Source organism: Haliotis rubra, unplaced genomic scaffold (genome assembly GCF_003918875.1).
Source record: "Haliotis rubra isolate DU_JTF1 unplaced genomic scaffold, ASM391887v1 Scf15, whole genome shotgun sequence".
NCBI classification, from domain to species: domain Eukaryota; kingdom Metazoa; phylum Mollusca; class Gastropoda; order Lepetellida; family Haliotidae; genus Haliotis; species Haliotis rubra.
The window spans coordinates 1,534,491-1,554,609 of record NW_025765447.1 but is presented as its reverse complement, the minus strand read 5'-3'; the positions used below and the strand labels follow the sequence as shown (position 1 = coordinate 1,554,609).

The 20,119-nt window shown below is 40.4% G+C and overlaps 2 protein-coding genes across 2 annotated transcripts in view; both read left to right on the top strand.

Annotated features, from left to right (window-relative positions):
- Positions 1-9,847, top strand: part of LOC124270153 (dynein regulatory complex protein 11-like) — a 28,567-nt gene extending 18,720 nt beyond the window's left edge. The window contains 12 exon segments of the mRNA XM_046705180.1: positions 3,285-3,360; positions 3,876-4,024; positions 4,404-4,528; positions 4,963-5,017; positions 5,019-5,154; positions 5,845-6,044; positions 6,599-6,682; positions 7,350-7,499; positions 7,501-7,528; positions 8,316-8,447; positions 8,450-8,553; positions 8,961-9,847. Of these exon segments, the coding sequence (XP_046561136.1) occupies positions 3,285-3,360; positions 3,876-4,024; positions 4,404-4,528; positions 4,963-5,017; positions 5,019-5,154; positions 5,845-6,044; positions 6,599-6,682; positions 7,350-7,499; positions 7,501-7,528; positions 8,316-8,447; positions 8,450-8,553; positions 8,961-9,104 (1,383 nt within the window). The 3' untranslated portion in view covers positions 9,105-9,847.
- Positions 9,848-11,306: 1,459 nt separating this feature from the next.
- LOC124270099 (B-cell receptor-associated protein 31-like) lies at positions 11,307-19,002 on the top strand. Its single transcript, XM_046705119.1, has 6 exons — positions 11,307-11,408; positions 14,293-14,398; positions 15,157-15,257; positions 16,452-16,599; positions 17,509-17,667; positions 18,958-19,002. The coding sequence occupies exons 2-6, from the start codon at positions 14,307-14,309 to the stop codon at positions 18,959-18,961; spliced, it is 504 nt and encodes a 167-aa protein (XP_046561075.1). The 5' UTR covers positions 11,307-11,408; positions 14,293-14,306; the 3' UTR covers positions 18,962-19,002.
- The last annotated feature ends 1,117 nt before the right edge of the window (positions 19,003-20,119 follow it).

Genomic DNA, 20,119 nt, shown 5'->3' with positions numbered 1-20,119 from the left:
TGGGCAGTATAGATCTACAAGATGCTTATCTGCACATCCCAATACATCCCGAATCCAGGAAATACCTTCGGTTTACGCTAGACGGGTTACATTACCAGTGGAAAGTACTCCCATTCGGAATAGCATCAGCCCCATGGTTATTCACGAGGATAACGAAACCGATTGTTATCTATCTACATCGTCAAGGGCTACGCAGTGCTTCTTCCTCGACGACGGGATACAAGTAGATCAAGATCCACAGCATCTCAAACTACAGTTAAACTACATCATAAAGCTACTAACACAGCTGGGATGGTTAGTAAACTTACACAAAGTCGGACCTAGTACCATCGCGAAGATCTGCAATTCCTAGGAATCCGATTTATCACCAATCTCAACCGTATAGTCGTGACCAGAAGACCGTTGGCTCAAGATCCAACAGATCATTCCACCAGCTCTACTGTCACCGCTACCACTTCGACAATGGCAGAGCTTACTAGGTCTTCTAACATCAGCCCAAGACTTGACAGTCATAGGCAGATTACAGTTACGTCCGTTACAGGTCTTCGTCAATACACATCTCGACGACCTACAACCATTCAGTCTACCGATACATCTCAGACCTCATCTATTATGGTGGACAAAGAAATCGAATGTCTGCGAAGGGATTTGTTTAGCAGAGCAGGAATTCAAGACCCATCTATATGTAGACGCTAAGTGCTTCCAAGGTTGGGGAGCTCATCTCTCAATCGGACGGCATCAGGGTTATGGACTCAGCTAGAAAGCAAACTCCACATAAACGCATTAGAGATGAAAGCTGTAATCAACGCCATAAGACATTGGAGCAACATTCTACAGAATGCGCACCTGATGATACATACCGACAACTCGACAGTGGCGCTTTTATGTGAACAGACAAGGCTCAACGAGATCGCCGAACCTTTTGAATTTAACCTTTCAACTGTTCGAATTAATCCAAGATCTAAATCTACATGTCAAAGCATGCCACATTCCCCGAGCCAGGAATATACTAGCAGACGCGACTCTCGCCACATCTACCGTCACGACAGAATGGATGCTCAATACAGAGATATTTGCACAGATAATCAAGCAAATAGGAGCCGCTAGTAGATCTATTCGCCACAAGGTTCAACAATCAACTACCGACATTCGTGTCACCAGTGCCAGACCCACAAGCATGGGCAACAGACGCTCTAAGCATTTCATGGGAAGGCCTCAATGCGTCACGCTTCCACTTCAGCAATAATACCTCTAGTATTACAGAAAATCAACCAAACGCAGAGCCTACAACTCACTTTGGTCGCTACCCTATTGGTCGGCCAGAACGTGGTTTCCGCCTTAATACAAGATATCGGGTCAACCGGCACTAGAACTACCTAAGCGCCAAGAAACCTGTTAATACATCCTCACACCAAACAGGTGCACAGAAACCCAGAAGTATTCAAACTTCACGTGATGGACTGTATTAAAATGTGTTTAAACAAGAGAGGATATTCTACCAGGGCTGCAAAAGCGGTCACGCTTTGCTCTTTACGATACTCAACGCCAGAATCCTTGTAATGATGACAAGTGGCAAAGTTTCAAAATTATGCAACAAACAAGGGTTTTACAGCGAGAGATGCTACGATCCTCAAGTGGCAGACTATTTGTGTTACTTACGGCAAAACAAACATTTAAAAGGCTCGACATTGTCAACATATCTTGCCAGCTTAGTTCTGTGATTTCTATGAGAACGGGTGTTAAATTAACAAGAACACCAGAGTTACTGGCCTTACTACGTGCTTTCCGATTGGAGGACCAAAAGCGAAATTCCACTTCCAGCTTGGGATCTGAATGTAGTTTTACGACACCTCACAAGTGAGGATTACGAACCATTGGAATCGACAACGCTTTGAATTTCTCTCACAGAAAACAGTCTTCCTGTTATCGCTAGCCACGGCAGCCAGAATATCTGAAATTCATGCTCTAGATTATGAGAGGATACAGTTTGATGAAAATCAAAAGACAGCACCTGGGATTAAGATGGGATTTCATCGCTAAAAATCAACTACCAGGTCAACCAGACAGGTTATTTCACATCCCTGCGCTTATCCTCAATTCTTGATCTCAAGATACATTGGACTTATCTCTATGCCCAGTACGAGCTCTCATAATCTATTTACGTCGTTTCCAAAACAAGGCTTAAGATCGCCAGAAGATTGTTCATCCCGCTATCGCCTACAAATCAGACAGAAGTCTCTCGCACTCACCATATCAATATGGATAAGAACTGTCATTTTACTGGCCTATAAGGCAGCAGGACTGGACCCTCCAACAGCATCAAATCCCCATGAAATCAGGGCATTGGCATCCACCCTCGCCTTCATGGTAACTGTTCATTGAATACAATTATGGAAGGATGCTTTTGGAAATCTAACATGGTGTTTGCTAATCACTATCTCAGAGATATCACCACGAGGACGCCTCTGGCATTCATCATTTCGGTCCTTTGGTCCTCGCCAGCAATTGACAGTCCCTCGTAGGCGCTAATATTCACCCCCCACTCTAGATTATTAGATATATGATACATATATTCACTAGCTTATAACTCCATGGAGTTCTAGGGCTATGTACATATTTAGCTTAGGTTATTCAACCTTAAGCTCATACTGAGTTATATTCAGTGTACAGCTACGTTAGAGTAGCAGTTTATATATATATATTGATATATCAGTATATTAGTAAGGTAATACCCCACTTATAGTGTATATATCTATGGATTATTATAAGGAAATATCCTAAGTCTCAATGCCTTATGAAGTTCCCAAGAAGTTATTACAATATCACTTACTTAAATCACTAATTAATCCAAAGTATTCTGTTTACCCACCACCTCCCGTTGGATTCTACAAGCAAAAGAGCATGAGTCAGGATAAGGAAAAATATGTAATTTTCTGAGTAAAATTGATATTTTATACTTATCCTGACTCATGAGGTTAGCCCTCCCATCCTCCCCACATAACACTTTGGATTTCCCTGTAAATTCAAGTGTTGGGCTCGCAAAATCAGGAGAGAGTGAAGCATGAGGCCAGAGGGTGGCGACACCTGTTCCCGCCCTTACGGCAGGGGAGGTAACTCGTGGGTGAGTACCAATTAGTGATTTTACATTGAAGGGAGCTTCAATTAAGGAGATACAAGTGTTCCACTATGTTCACAAGAGGAAGGGGACAAGCAAAAGAGCATGAGTCAGGATAAGTATAAAATATCAATTTTACTCAGAAAATTACATTTTCTTTATCTTTAAGGAAGAAGAAGAGGGATGGAAAATGGCTCCTTCCAATTTTGTCCCAGCTGTCAATGAAGGAACCGACCAGTACAAAAGTGAGTTGTCATACAGAAAGTAAACAACAATCATACCTTCATCGGCAGCAAGCTGTCTAGATGCACATGGAATATATTTGTTCTTGAATCTGGGGATTCCCCTTGATGACAGCATGGTAACTGTCTGAGACCTGCATCACCTCCCGTTTGGATGGGGACCAGTGAAGATCTGGGATAGAATTGATCTTCAGTAACCCATGCTTGTCATAAGAGGCGACAAACGGGATTGGGTGGTGAGGCTCACTAACTTGGTTGACACATGTCATCATTTCCCAATTGTGTAGATTGATGTTCATGCTGTTGATCACTGGATTGTCTGGTCCAGACTAAATTATTTACAGACCGCCGTCATATAGCTGGAATATTGCTGAGTGCGGCATAAAACTAAACTCACTCACTCACTCATTTGGATGGGACAGGGATACACAATTGGGATATTATATGTGTCATCGTGTATGTTTTATGCTGCAAGTAAAATGTGATCCATAATTATGCCTGTGTTTTTCGTGCTACAGATGTGTGGCAGTTAAGAGACGAGAGTGACAACTTCTCCCAGAAACACGATGCTGAGTTGATTAAGGAGGAGAAGCGACATGAGGTGGAGGATGAGGTCAGAGTTCAGGTGGATGAACTGATGAGGACTGAACTGAAGAACCTCAAGATGGTTAGTACCAGTTACATGTGGCCTTCAATTGTTTTCTATGTTTTTATTACCCTTCAGTTGTGACACTGTGCGACATTTTTAAATTCATTTGTTAATTTTGAATTCATAAAGGACATTCATTTCACTTTTAGCTTGATAACGGTACACAAATATACACCATAAGGACGCTCTATGCAATGAACAAAAAGTTGTCATCCATAAAGTTGTATGCTTTATTTTTCATAAAGTCATTTTGAGTTTCAAACAAAAAATTCTATTGACTTTGTTCCTAGACTATTTGAATCTAGGACCCCATAATCAGTAACTGTTAATATAGAGGTTATGACAAGCACTCCTTTTCATTATTGTTATTTTCTAACTCTGATCGTGTTGTTCTCAGGCGGTGGATCGTGACAAGGGCAAAAAGGGGAAAGGGAAGAAATCTGGCAAAAAGAAGAAGAAGAAGAAGAAGAGTGGAAAGAAGGGCAAGAAGAAGAAGAAGGAGAAGGACCTCACTCCCGACAGGTAAGTCCAGATGTATTTGTTTGTTTGTGCGATTGTTGTTTTATGCAACAGTCAGCAATATTCCAGCAATACGAGGAGGCCTGTAAACACCTGAGTCTGGGCAACACAGACCAGTTTAGAAATGTCAAATAGCGTTTATCTGGCTTTACTGAATTCTGTGTCTACCTTCATCATCCAGGTTTGAATTAGTCTTCAGTAACCCATATTGTCGTAAGAGGTGGCTCACGTCGGATAGTCAAGTTCATTGACTTGGTTGACACATGTCATCATATCCCAATCATAGATCGATGCTCATGCTGTTGATCACAAGATTATCTGGTCCAGACTCAGTTATAACAGACCGCTGCCCTATAACTGGAATATTACTGAGTGTTGTGTTTTGTGTTAAACAACAAGCAGAACAAAAAAAATAGATCAAATTATTCCTTCATCAGGACCATCGAAGACCTGTACGAGGAGCTGGTGACTCAAGGCATCATCATCCGGGACCCCACAGATCAAGCTGTCCGACTTTGAAGGAGAATACAGCTATCTGGGAACAACTCTACGTCAGGCCAACATTGAACCTATGCCTTCCCTCAGTGATGTCAGGAGGCTGGTGACAGAGTTTGGCATACTGCCGTTAGGTAAGAGCTGACATTATCATAACTCTTTGTGTTATATCATGAGCCAGAACCTTATTGGAATTACAATTGTCTGAGCTTGTTGTTTTTCAGAACCTTGCTTTTATGAAGTTGTTAAGAATTACAACTTATATTAATGAAGTCTTAGTGACCTTTGGGAGGAGGGGTTGGGGTTTAGGGGGGCCTGGGAATTTATAAGGCTTGAACGAAATAAACTGTTTAACTAGAAGTAATATGCCTGAGGTGCTTGTCTTGTATATATGATTAAAAAAAGCCTTGGAATCTTTATTTTGTATTCTTGTACCCAGTGTGGAGTTAGAGTGGGTGAGTGAGTTTAGTTTTATGCCGCACTCAGCAATATTCCAGCTATATTGCGGCGGTCTGTAAATAATTGAGTGTGGACCAGACAATCCAGTGATCAACAGCATGAGCATCGATCTGCGCAACTGGGAACCGATGACAAGTGTGGAGTTAGAAGAAGTCCCTTGCGTCCCATTGTGTTTTATAAGACCCAGTTAACATATCCCTGGATAGTCACAGTGTGTAACCTGGATGATTACATTTCATTAAAATATGGCTCAAGATACCTTATATTGATTTTCCTGGAGTAGCTCTATTATTTGCTCTCTGCTATGTAGAAGCTGGAATAATGTGGACTTCTGCGTAAAACAACATTCATTCATGTGACCCCAGGTTCCGCAGCTGTGCATGACAGTGCACCCATCACCAAGTCCATCATGCTGGCGGGACCACGTGGTACAGGCAAGCGGATGTTGGTCCACGCTATTTGCCAGGAGACGGGAGCCAACCTGTTTGACCTGAGTGCTGCCAACCTGGCTGGAAAATACCCCGGGAAGGACGGTCTGAAGATGCTGATGCATCTTGTCTTCAAGGTGAGTACAATTAAACTGTGTAATTTTTACATGCTGCCCCCAACCATCCCCTCTCAATAATTTTTATAATCCATCTCTTTTTATGACCATCCAATTCCTTAATCCCATCCCCCCAACCTCCATCACAAAAATTCATCATTGCTATTATTATTTGTTTGTTTGTTGTTTAATGTCGCACTCAGCAATATTTCAACTATATTCCAACAGCATGAGCATCGATCCATGTAATTTTGTTATGATGCAATGTGTCAACCACCTCCATTATTCGCCTCTTATGACAAGCATGGGTTGATGAAGACCAATTCTAACCCGGATCTTCAAGCGTACGTTGCTATTATTAACCAACCTATGTGCTTTTATGGTTTTACTGAGGATCTGGATGGATGAAAGTGAACATTGTCTATCCCTAATACTGTCTGTCAGAACAATTGTATCCACAATTTCTCGAGGTTCTTCCAACTTTCACTTTGATGTCTTGTCTATTACTAGTATTAGCACAGAATGTTGCCTGGAGCATAAGGATGATTCTTGTATATGTTGATTGATGTCCCTAGGTTGGCCGTCTTATGCAGCCCTCTGTGTTCTACATTGGTGAATGTGAGAAGATGTTCAAGAAGAAAGTGCCTAAAACCGATCCAGTAAGTCGGGGATTCCTGGAAACATTTTATAAAGAGAAACAGATGATTGTTACCCAAGAAGTGGCAGTATGTTTGTAGTATGGGCAAGGCTGGACTCAAACATAGAAACACATCATACAACAGTCATACAGCAGTCATTAGACTGGTGCCAGACAAATCTGACTTGTCATGTAATGAGTTGGGGTTTGGGTAGATTTTACAAAGGGGAAGTAACTCAAGATGGAAAACTATAGCCTGGTTCTTTTAGCATGGTCAAAATGGCTAAAAAACAGCAAGCAACTTGGTTTAAGGGTGGGTCACCTGTCACATCATCCACTCAGTGAGGTTCTGCTGCATTCTGGACCTCAACTGATCTGTGAATAACTGCATCTTACACATCTTTTGTATTTACAAATGTCAGATAACAGAGCTTTTGTCCTTATTGTATGAAATCTCTGCTAAAAGCAAGTTGATTGTATATAGGTGAGCATATCCTGCCACACTGGTGCCGACCATCACAAACACATGCAAAGAAAAGTCAATTGTTCACCTGGTATAATTCAGAGAACAAAATTGCATTGTACACAGTTTGTCAAATTTGGAAATGTCCACCACATGTCCACTACAACAACACTTGCTCTGTTTTCAAAATCGAGATGACCCATGATTTAAATGTTTCCTTTGTAAGACTGACCCGAAGCGTCTGAAGAAGGAGCTGCCCAAGGCCCTGAAGACCATCAAGTCTGAAGACCGTCTGCTCCTTGTGGGGACGACCAGATGTCCGTTTGATGGGGAGATGAAGCCCCTGATGAGCTGCTACAACCGGATCATCCTCATCCCCCCGACCAGACTACGCGTCCAGACACTGTGAGTGCACAACATTGTACAGTACAAATGGTTATTTCATGCATTGCTGTACATCATTCCCATTTTGCATCTTAGAGAAAGAAAGGATGACAATATATGGATGAACAACTTCTTTGTTTACAGAGTGAGAGATGTTTCGGCCTAGGTTCTAACACCATGATCCTAACACCTAACACCATAGATCAATGCTTTTGCTGTCAGCTGTTTATAGACAGACCATTACAATACAGTTGTAATTAGGGGTGTCACGATACACCAATCTCACGATACGATACGTATCACGATTTTAAGGTCACGATACGATACGTATCGCGATACATAATTATCGCGCCTTTTCATAGCATTACCTTACCGGCAACGTACGTGCTCGCTGATTGGTCCATCAAAATAGTCTAGCCAATCACAAAAGCTGTTAGTTTCCAACTTATTTTTTAAGTAAAGATAGCTACATCTATTTATCGGAGCCATCTGGTATAATTTTACTATCAAGACTTTGACAGAGATGGATATAGCATAAAAATTTGAATCGATAAAGTTTTAAAATAGGAATCGATACACGCAAGCATGTATCGCGTATCGTATCGTCAGTAAAAATGTATCGATGTATCGATACATTCGCGTATCGCAACACCCCTAGTTGTAATGTTGGTCAGTGGAGTGTCAAATAAACAAACAATTGTACCTTCAATATCCTTCCAACAGAGGGAAACCAAACATAACTCCCCCAAATGGTATCAACTGGGCAACTCAACTGCTAGTTGTTTGAATTCGACCTCTTCTCCTTCAGTGCTTTGGCGGCGCCTCATCACCAAGTATAACGGTGTTTTGACCAACCACCTGGACGTCAGCTCACTGTCCAAGGTGACGGACGGCTACACACCCGGCCACATGGTGACGGCCGTCCAGCAGGTGCTCACTGACCGCGTATCCAGCAGCTGTCCAAGAAGCACTTGCAGGCTGTGGAGTTCGTGGCACCGCTAGCCAGGATTGACCCCATCTACAAAGAGGAAGAGGAATCTTTCAAGGTATGTATTGAAATGATACAAGCTACTACATGAGTGAGTGAGTATGGTTTTGCGCAATATTACATTTTTAGCAATATTCCAGCAATATTGTGGCTGTGGAAGCCAAAAAATGGGATTCACATATTATAACCATGTGGGGAACCTGTGTCTTTGTCGTGACAAGCGAGTGAGTGGATATTGTTTTACACCGTTTTTAGTAATATTCCAGTAATATCACTGTGAGGGACACCAAAGAAGGGCTTCACAGATTTTAACCTGTGTCTTCTTCGTGACATGTGAATGCTTTAACCACTAGGCTACCCCACCCCAATCCTTTGAATATATACCAGGAGACATGATCAGTAAGCTCTATATAAATAAAATAACAAGAATAAACTGTAAATGTTAAACTCGAATGTTCCATACAGGCTTGGTATGCGAAGACACCGCTGGGAAAGAAGCGAGCGAAGGCAGCACAGGGTGACGATGACGACGGCGGAGGAAAGGGAGGGAAAGGAAAGAAAGGCAAAAAGGGAAAGAAGGGGAAGAAAGGAAAGAAGAAGAAGAAATAAAACTAAGGATAAAACTGTGATTTTGTATATTGTGAACTTAGAAATTTATATTGTTTAAAATGGAATAATCACCCTTTTTTAAAACTTCAATACCAATGAATACTTGAAAAACAGTTTCTAATGGGACTTTACTAAACATCCATATTAAAATTCTACTTTCAATTTGCAATAAGAATTTGAGATTTCTGTTTGGATTATTTATTCATTGATACCGTTATTCTAATGTACATAATCTTTATAAGTGCATATATCTAATTATGTATGTATGAGGCATCTGTATAAGAAAACATTGGACATGTATATATTGTCATTTTGTTGGTGTATCAAAGCAATAACTTTCCCTGTTCACACTATACTGTGTCACATATTTTACTTTGTGTGTAGTATTTGTCTGTGTCCAGCATTATACTGATTATCTGTCCATGTCGACTAAATGAAATGAATATGGTCTGTCCAGTATTATTATAATTTATTATCCATGGCAACCAAATTAAATGAAGAATATTGTCTGTCCAGCATTATACTGATTTTCTATAAATGCAACCAAACGAAATAATCTGAGTATGAACATACAGAGTAGGCAGTGTGGATAGCTTACAGGAGATGCTGACCTACCTGATAACATTGCTTTAGTATTCTGTGTTTGTTTTTTGTTTTTGATAACAATGTTTGTGATAAAACCAAAATACTTGGTATTTCTCCGCCTGTTAAAGTTGGTTGAATAAATGATCCGATTTGAGTGACTGAATTGTTGTCAGTATTCATGCACATGGATTATACATTCCTCCAAGATAACACCTTGTGGGATTACTGTACTTGTGTCTAGGTTGATTGCTGTCATACTCGGATGCTGCTCACAACATCAACCATTGGTTTGTGTGTCCTGACTTGATTCTGTACAGGATATTGCCTTATGCTAGAATATTGCTGCGTGTGGAATAACAAGAGAGAGGCTACTGTGTTAAAATACTAATGTTCCATTTATCATGGGCATTTCCCCATGCACAATGCATGCTCGAAGTGCCCAAACAATCTGATTATTATTACCCCAGATAACCCAAGCTGCCTGTGAAGCGCTAGAAGGTTAATGGCTACACATGACTTATCCCACTGGGTACCCATTTTCTGCTCAGTAAACAGAGGCAGTTTTGAACAAACTCACTTGCCTAAGGTGAGACCACATGTCTCAAGTGCCTTGTTGTGGGGCAGGACTGAAGTCCCATAAACTGTCCGGAGTCAAGCTGCCAAACATGGTCACCCATCCAAGACCTCTCTGCACCCAAGGCCACCTAACTTCAGCTGATTTGTGACCTGAGCTCTACCCACAGGACCACTAAAACATCACGGTCTGGGGGCAAGAAGATAACTTTATAAAGCACACAAACGACACTTACAATTAAGTGAATGTTGTTTGGGTTTTTTAAAAATGATAAGAAATAGTCCAGCTTATCAAGGTGACCTGTTGGTTACCCACCCTGAGCAGATGAGGGAGTGCCAGTATGAGAAATGTCACGGCACGGACACCAGAAATGGGCTTCACACATTATGCTCATGTGGGGAATCAAACCCGGGTCTTCAGCGTGACGAGCGCTTTAACCACTAGGCTACCCCACCGCCCGTCTGAGCTGATGAACCATTGCTGACAACATAAACACATCCAAGTCATCAGTGTTGTGTGAAGCTCAGTCGGTTCACAGAACCTGACCTCCTATTGAAGTCGACTGTTGCTGGGACCAGTTCTACCCTGGGGGTTTAGATCCAGTTTTTACAAACATGTCCAAAGTCAAAATAATATCACATATATCTACTCAATTAATTCCATCTCTCTGGCTTAAGGGGCCGGTTGGGTGGCCTAGTGGTTAAAGTGTTTGCTAGTCAGGTCGAACACAAGGGATCCGTCCATACAGGTTCAATCTGCAAGCCCGTTTCTGGAATCCTTGGCTGTTGCTGGAATATTGCCAACAGCAGCGTAAAACTTTACTCACTCTGGCCATTGATTAGCAAAACCCCTTCCCGCCTCCTATTCAGAAAATAGGTGTTTCTAAACAAAGTTCACACAACAAACGAAAGTAGGCAAACAATAAATAATTCCACGACCGCGAGTATGTATTATATGACTCGTCATGTTTATATTTAATGCAGTCTGTAATTCCCAGCGCTATATATGGCCTCTTTGAGCACTATGGACACTGCACCACAGCTGGTGACCCCATTTAATCAAACATTTCTTAAGTCACTTATCGATCCTTACAATACTCCCTGCTTCACAACACAGACAGTTTCCATACGTTTCGGACGCACATGGTGAGTTTTGTTTAGTATCATTATTTTTAAAATACCGATGCCTTAAGGCACCTGTTATGACTAGACAGACAGGATTTAAGATAAGACACTTCATTTGTTTTAAAGGATTATTTTTTTTGAGTGTTTGAAAAATAATGCATATTCAGTATCTTTCACGACATTTGGGTGAGAAGGTAGTATATTTGTTTGTAGAGTTTTAAATTCAAACCCCTTAAGTAGCATCACTATAAAAAACAGAAAGACAGGTTTAACTTTTAGCAAACATCTTGGAATATTATGAAAACAGGGTGACTAGATATGTGATTCATGCAAGATGATAGAAATTGATGGTAGTCAAAGATACTGTTTCCCTGACGATAGTGTATGTTGATTTGTATACCCAAATAGAATCAAAGAATGTTGTTTTATATTCCTGTTCACAAAGAGAAACTGCAAATTAATGAAACTGAAAAGTAGTGATAGATTTTGAGCCACTGAGAAATATTGCTGCTTTTCACTGCTGTTGCAATGCATCAAGAACAAATATTTTCCTTTAGACAATGAAGGTAGACCAACTTTATTACTCGCCCGTGGAAGATACTGCAGTGTAATATTTATACGGCAATATTATGTAATAGTGTAATATTTATACGGCAATATTACACTAGTGTAATACCGCTAGACGTATGACGTCACAATGCTAATACCTCTGTCACAATGGTATTAGACCTTGCTTGACTCGTAGAAAGCTGAGAGTCATCACACTTCGTAGGCAGCACCCTTTTGATACCAAATCATTAACTCGTTTAATAAAAATGGTATTACACGGAAGGTCGTTCCTCTATGTAACAGAAACAGAAAGTGAAAGTAGGGCTGACTGGAGTCATGTGATGAATGTGAAAGTAACCTAGATCGCTTTCATTTGATAGTGTAAGTAAATTATCATGTAATGTCACAGAAAGTGAAAATAAATGTCACAGAAAGTGAAAGTAGCATTATGTCCAACAGTTGATAGTGGATTTAAATTATCATTATGTGAATAAAACATTTGATCATTATGTGAATAAAAAAACTCTTTACTTACACTACTTTCACTTTCTGTGAATAAAATGTCACAGAAAGTGAAAGTGGCGTTGTTTCCCAAATTGATGGTGGAAGTAAATTATCATTTATCGTTTTCATGGAGTGTGATATAATAACATTTTATAGTCACAGAAAGTAAAAGTAGGGTTGTTTTGGTAGCATTTGATGAATGTGAAATTAACCTAGATCGTTTTCTGGGATAAAAGGACCCCCCCTCCGTGGTGTAGTGGTTAGAGCGTCCGCCCGGAGAGCTGAAGGTCGCGGGTTCGATCCCCGACTGCGTCATATCAAAAGACGTTAAAATATGGTACTTGTTGGTCCCTGCCTGGCGCTCGGCATTAATGGGTATGGTCGGCTCGGAGTCAGTATAATGTGTCTGAGTGGGGTATTCATGCTTCACTGCGGCATGGTATCTCAGTTGGCTAGCACTATAAAAAACAGCTTAAGTCTGGGCTAGAACAAGCAGCCGCACATACACACACAAACGCATGCACGTCGTCATATGAGCGAAATATTCTCCACCACGACGTTAAACCCAATTTCACCTCACCACACCTCACCTTGGATAAAAACATTTCATAGTCACAGAAAGTAAAAGTAGGGTCGTTTCCCACAGTAATTATGGTTTAGTCCCGATTTTGACAGTCCAAATTTTGACAGTGAACTTTCACACTTCTGTAATTGATTTAGCCAGTTGTCCCAATTTTGACAGTGAGCTTACCGGTCGTCCCAATTTTGACAGTCCTCGGCTCACACATGTTTATTAATCCATGATTAGCCAGTGATTGTGGGAGCTACTGTAACAGAAGCTTCGGATACGACTAAAAACTATGACTAAAACAAAAAAGACTAAAACTAAAACAGTTTATTCTTGAAAGTCACTTCAAAGTCACCAATCACTGAGCAACACTGTCAGCCAGCACACTGCCACAGGCAGAAAGTCTGTCACATGGCATGTATTCCAAACCGAGTTGGTACAAAGCTAGTTATCCCAGTTTTGACAGCAAAACTTCACACGGTAACGGATCAGTGATCAAGACGCTGTCAAAAATGGGACACTACTCGTAGTAAGTGAAACCGTCACCCTCGTTGTACATGGGTTGGTCGTCACGATATGGCTGAAATATTGCCGATGTGACGCTAAATATTAACTCACTCACTCACTCACCATGGATTGGCGAAATAGATTTGAAATCTTAGAACGATGTCTTAGTGTTGCTCTCCACTGTAGACTCTGAGGGTCAACTGTAACTATACTTTCATGTTAAACATAGCCCTGCCACGATATATATATTGTCTTTCTAATATTCATGCTCAGGCAATCGGGGGGAAGAAAATAAACAACACATTTGTATTCTCTTTCAGATACAGAAGGAACCCCTAGACACAAAGGCACCACTATTTGTAGTTTGATACAACCGTAGTTCGCAATACGCAATTTTGACCCAAACAGAGTGACCAAACTAGCAGTTCGTTACATCCGTCAGTTCGTTATAAGCAAGTTATAAACTCTTTGAATATTATTGTTTCTATAGTCGAATTATGGAATTGATGCTGAGAGCTTTAAACGATTGGGTTTCCTATTTATCCAAGTGTGGTTTCAGGGTAGGTTGTCAGACCCGCTGACCTGGTCGACGGCGTGTTAACGGACCCCCGACGGCGTGGAACGTTGCTGGCAGTATTGATCACTGGATTGTCTAGTCCAGACTTGATCCGATACAGACCGCCATCATTTAGCTGAAATATGTCTTAGTTCCTCGTAAGAAAGCAAGCAAAAAATCGAACGAACGAACGAACTAAAAATCGTGTTTTACACCCGCAGTTACGGGGCTGAAGATGACACTACAATGGACGCTGATCGCTGGATGTCTGTACGTGGAGATAGGAGTCACTGTGTTGCTTCTTTTTCCGTTGATCTCCCCTAGACTGTAAGTATTACACTTGATGAATAATAACACGTAGAAGAGACAATGTATGATAAGGTCCATGCGGTTCGCATTATTTGAGAAATCAGCAACATTTGTATACAATGTTATGAAAGTTATGCAGATGCGTGCATACTAGGCTAGAACTGTTCATATCATAATTTTTTACTTATAAACAAAAAACTTAATGTGGACTAATGTGTTATATAGAGGTTTTCATTCAGCATTCCCTAAATAATTAAACATCCACAAATCTTGTAAACATTTAAAGCAAATGCATTGTAATGTAAACTTCTTTCTCATGATTATTTCAGTGCTCTTAATTTCAGGCATGAAGGAAAATAACTTTAGTAACATGAAGCAATCGTCTATCCTTAATTACTTTTGAGTAGCATAAGGTTAATCATGACAACAAGTGGGGATGGGGGTGTCTGAAAAAAGCGTAGCGCAGCAGACCCCGAGAAGCTGGCTGCGTAAAGGAAACTCACTCACTATAACCATTTTAGGCTGTAGCGAAAACGCGCATAGACAATCCAAAGTATATAAATCAAATACCGTGACCGCCATGTCGAAGTTGAAAGAACCTACGTAAAACCTCGAGTTATCCGAAGTTCGACACTGAGTAAAATTGATGAATAAAGAAGGAATACGGAGGGAAAATCTACACTGGAGTAAAACGGTTGCGTAGTGTTCTGTTCAGTTGAAGATGAAATTGAAATAGTCCGTATGACTGAAGTAAATTGAATTTTTGTATGTTGCAGATGGCAGAGACTGTTTCGCTCTCGATGGCTGGGCATGATAACAGATTATGCAAAATTTTACTTTTGGGCGGCAATTGTGATCCTTATCTTAGTGTTTGGAGGTAGGATATCCACTGAAATCCTTTGAAATCCTTTGAAGCATCATCCTAACACACAGACTAAAGAACAGCCTGTTCTAGACAGGCATGCACAGAGATACAGTCTTCCAGTTACTATCGTATTGTATGGTTTGTTGAATAGCCCCGCAAGTCCAACCTTATGACGGCGGCCTGACGTCGCGACCAGAGTGAGTGAGTTTAGTTTTACGCCGCACTCAGCTATATTCCAGCTATGTGGCAGCGGTCTGTAAATAGTCGAGTCAACCAGACAATCCGGTGATCAACAGCATGAGCATCGATCTGCGCAGTTGGGATACGATGACATGTGTCAACCAAGTCAGCGAGCCTGACCACCCGATCCCGTTAGACGCCTCTTACGACAAGCATGGGTTGCTGAAGATCAGTAACCCGGATCTTCACGGGTGTCGCGACCAGACAAACCAGTGATTGATATTATAACATAAGGGCCCAATCCTCGTTAGGCTACATTGGCACAGGACCAACCAAGTCATCAAGCAAGACCATCCAATCCACGTCGGGGTACACTGACACACGGTCAGCCAAGTCATCAAGCAAGTCCATCCGATCCACGATGTAGGCCTGATGCTGGTTTCACATGGATACTTCACTCAGACATAGGATGCTGACTTCGAGCCGATCGGCCTTTGTTCCACCCCTGTGTGAGGTTCTATGGCAAAAAGCCTTATATCACTGCACAGGAACTGTATGCCACCAACCTTAGGGACCGTTCATAATTTATGGCTAGGGGGATGATGATGATATTTATGGAGAAGCATGTACAATGTAAATGACCCCCACCAAAAAAAAATAAAAAAAATAAAAAATAAATAAATAAAAATTTACGTACAAAAAAAAAAAAATTACGTACAAAATACCCCCCCCCCCTGCATGTCATGTACAAAATCAATTACCCCCCACCTTCCCATAATTTCTAAGCATAATTTTAAACATATTATTATGTACAAAATTGCCGACCCCTAGTACGTGTGTACAAAATTGTTGACCCCTCTAGCAGCTCCCCAGAACAAAATGGGTGAAAACACACACACACACACGCACACATACACGCACACACGCACGCACACACACACAGAGACACACACACACACGCTTCATCCATTAGACCACGGAGGCTGGTAACAAAAAAAAGGTTTGAATGCTTTTCCCTGTCCTCAGATTCTTTCCGCAATCACCGGAAGTACAGTGACTCCGTGAGGGGTCAGGAGCTGAAGATGTCCACTGAGACCCGGATGATGGCGCAGGCTAAGATGTTTCGAGCCCAACGAAATCTGTACATATCTGGATTTGTTCTTCTCCTGGCATTGTAAGTAATCAGCTTGTTTCTATGTATATCCTCGATTGTAAAAGGTCTCCTAAAACAGAAGCAAATCTGAAACTTTTCATGGTAAATATAGTATTAATGCACAGCTTCTGAAACGGTTATAGGCCACAGACGCACGATTCACAATGACGCTGATCGCTCTGCAGAGATTTAGGCCAGGATATTCTGAAACGTTTTAGGCCACAGACGAACGCGGGGGAGGCATCATTAAACACCCACTTGTCTTGATTAAGTGTGAGATGGCAGAGATGTGTGCTAACTCCGTTAAAAAGCTTCCAGAAAATTCTCTACTGTACGGTATTAATTTATGTTGTTTAAAAACTTCCAGGTTACTCTTGACGCCCAGTCTATGTAGCGACTTGCACACCACTGTCACCTACTGAATTTCAACAACAATCTAATAGTTACAACAGTGTTTTTAAAAATAAATTACACTGACATATAACAATAAACTCCCTGATTTATCCATACAGCCGCATATAGAACTCGAAATTCAAATCTATTGCGGACGATGGACGTTGGATTGTTGTTTAACGCTGCACTCAGCAATATTCCAGCTATATGGCGGTGGTCTGTAAATAATAGAGTCTGGACGGGACAATCCAATGATCAACATTATGAGCATTGGGATACGATTACATGTGTCAACCAAGTCAGCGAGCCTGACCACCCGATCCCACTAGTCGCCTCTTACGACAAGTATGGGTTACTGAAGACCAGTTCTAACCCGGATCTTCACGGGTATGCGATGGACGTCTTCTGGACTCTTGTTTCCCATGTGATCCAATCGAACTGAAACGTTGTTATATGGCTGACGATGTTTTAGGTTATTTTTTAGCTCCCATGGAAATTCCACATTCTATATGTAAGCAGTGCCAATTGTGTTCCCAGTGTGATCGGACGTCTGGTAGTTCTACTTTCTGACAAAGCCGACCTGATGAACAGGCTAGAGAGTAGTGAAGGTACCATGATGGCTCCCACCAACGACCAGCAGCTACAAACACGTCAATCAGAGTCGACAACAGCGAGGAGACGCAACACAGACACAGCGGAGGTCTGTTTGAACATATTGTATTCAGTATTGAAAGGGATTGGGAACAAGTTATTCAACTTACTAAAGCCCGCTTTCGACAATTACATGGAAAATATACATGTAATGGACAATGAACAGAGGCAAGACATATTACACATTAATTGAAACGCTTACTAAGTACAATGAATTTATGGACGTGACGAAAAATATTTTCATTTACAGCTTGTGGCAGACTAAGGCTGCCGTACAGAAGGATATTAATATCAAAACAAACTTTTAGGATTTCAAAGCCTTGTATCAAATAAAACCGCAGCTGACATACTTTGGACATTTTAAAAAGAAATGATTGGCATCTTCCACCGGAGCACCACAAAGGCTTTACTTTCAGATAAATGACACGAAAAAGATCAGTATTCAAAGAACTACATGAATTTCTAAACTTAGTGTGTAGAATACCAATCTTCCTTTCACCAAATAGGAAATATTTAGGAATTTTATCAAATTTTTCAGATAATTCAAATTTAAATGATGGTAATGAATTGGCACATTTTATTGTGGATGAGAGATTATTCCATAAATAGGCACAGTCATAGATAAATTACTTTTGGAGAACTGTGGTTCTAAAAAATTGGAATAGCCAAATAAAACTTGTTACGCAAATTGTATTGAGAAATAGTTTCAGTAGATGGTGGAAGTAAGTCTATAAGATAATCAGGAGCTTGCATGTTAACAATTTTGTAAAATGTACAAAGTTTCTTTAACTTTTAAAGGTAGCCAACTAGTTTTGCTATACAAACTAGATCTTGAAGCGAAATTTGGCAGACCGGTTACATTTTTTGCTGCTTTAAGCTGAAACGTTTCAGGTTTATCACAAATATCTGCGGGACAATTATCCCGGGACCTCACAAGCATATTCTAAGATAATTCTAGAATAGATTTCATACATGCTTGGTAGAATGTTTTTGGTAGGACGTGCTTTAACGCCCGCATTGAGGAAACTATTTTAGAGGCCTTATCTATTACAGCAGTTACATGATGAGACCACTTTGTTTTGTCTGATAACATAACACCAAGATGTGTATGTTTTATGATGAAGTCAGGAACTTGTGGACAATGTCCATGGTTGAAAAGCATAAATTTTGTCTTATTAGGGTTTAACTTAACTAACCACTTTTCTGCCCATGTATTCAGGTGGACGAAATCATAGTTGTGAGGAGCTTCTATCGATTTGTAACATCTTTTTGCCTCGACACCGATTGATGTGTCATCGGCAAACATTTTTGTGATATTTTTATTTAACTTTTCAGGTAAATCAGTGATATATACAAGGAACGAAAATGGACCAAGGACAGATCCTTGAGGAACCCCTGCAGTAACATTTAGTTCTTTTGATAATGTTCCATTAACAGAGACACAATGTCGTCTATCATATAGATAGTTAGTTAACTAACTAAGTACCTTTCCACGAACACCATACTTTTCTAATTTGTGCAATTAACCTTTATGCTAAACCCTGTCAAAAGCTTTTGAAATATCACTAAATACCATACAGTAAAGGTGGCAATTATCGAGGGATGAGCATATATTATGATACATTTCCATGAGTTGAGATGTAGTAAAATTATTAGCAGTAAAACCTGACTGGAATTTACTTAAAATGCCATGTTCATGGAAATGGTTCAATGCTTTAACATAATTGTTTCAAGAATTTTACCAAGGATAGATAATAAACCAATAGGGCTGTAATTAGTTGGGAGGGATTTATCTCCTTTTTTGAAAACAGGAGTAACATTACCCGTTTTCCTCATTGTCGGAAAAACAGTTACACAGTGATATATAACAAACAAAGAGGTTGAGCTACAGATGTACAAATTCGTTTTAACACTCTCATGTTAATGACATCAGGTCCACTAGATTTGATTGCTGATGAGGTCTTACTCATATCAGATACCTCCTTTTCGGTTACAATGACATTTGTTATACTATTAACACAGCGATGGTTAAACAGGTGCCAAAGCATATGGTTAACGTGCTTGTGATGATGCTGGGCCATGGTTTATAACTTCGTCTCAAAAGCACCAGTTTATCATCGTAATTTTATTTCGTTTAAGTTCATAAAATACTTTGTTGTTGAAAATCAGATCCAGTAGAGACATCACACTACCAACGGACCAGTCGTAAACTGATGATAATTGATGAAATTGATGATAATATTTAGTTTTGTTACATTAACGAAAATGTATACACGAGACGCACAGAGGACCCAGTGTACAAAGAAATCAAATTTCTGTGAACAATCGCATACTCCATTGCTAAAAAGCCATTGCTAAATCACATAATCTTTTCTTCTTGCGCTTTGAAGAAAATAATTCCAAAAGTTCTAAATTTCTTTAAAATTTTGAAAGACCTATACATGGTTGAAAAATTCATATCCAGAAGGAACAACAATTTTGATAAATTTTCAGCCAA

Excerpts from the sequence above, each read along its gene's own strand:
- LOC124270099 (XM_046705119.1), top strand. The coding sequence starts at position 14,307 with ATGACACTACAATGGACGCTGATCGCTGGATGTCTGTACGTGGAGATA. Across the intron at positions 14,399-15,156 it reads CCGTTGATCTCCCCTAGACT|ATGGCAGAGACTGTTTCGCT; the intron begins GTAAGTATTACA and ends TGTATGTTGCAG. Across the intron at positions 15,258-16,451 it reads CCTTATCTTAGTGTTTGGAG|ATTCTTTCCGCAATCACCGG; the intron begins GTAGGATATCCA and ends CCCTGTCCTCAG.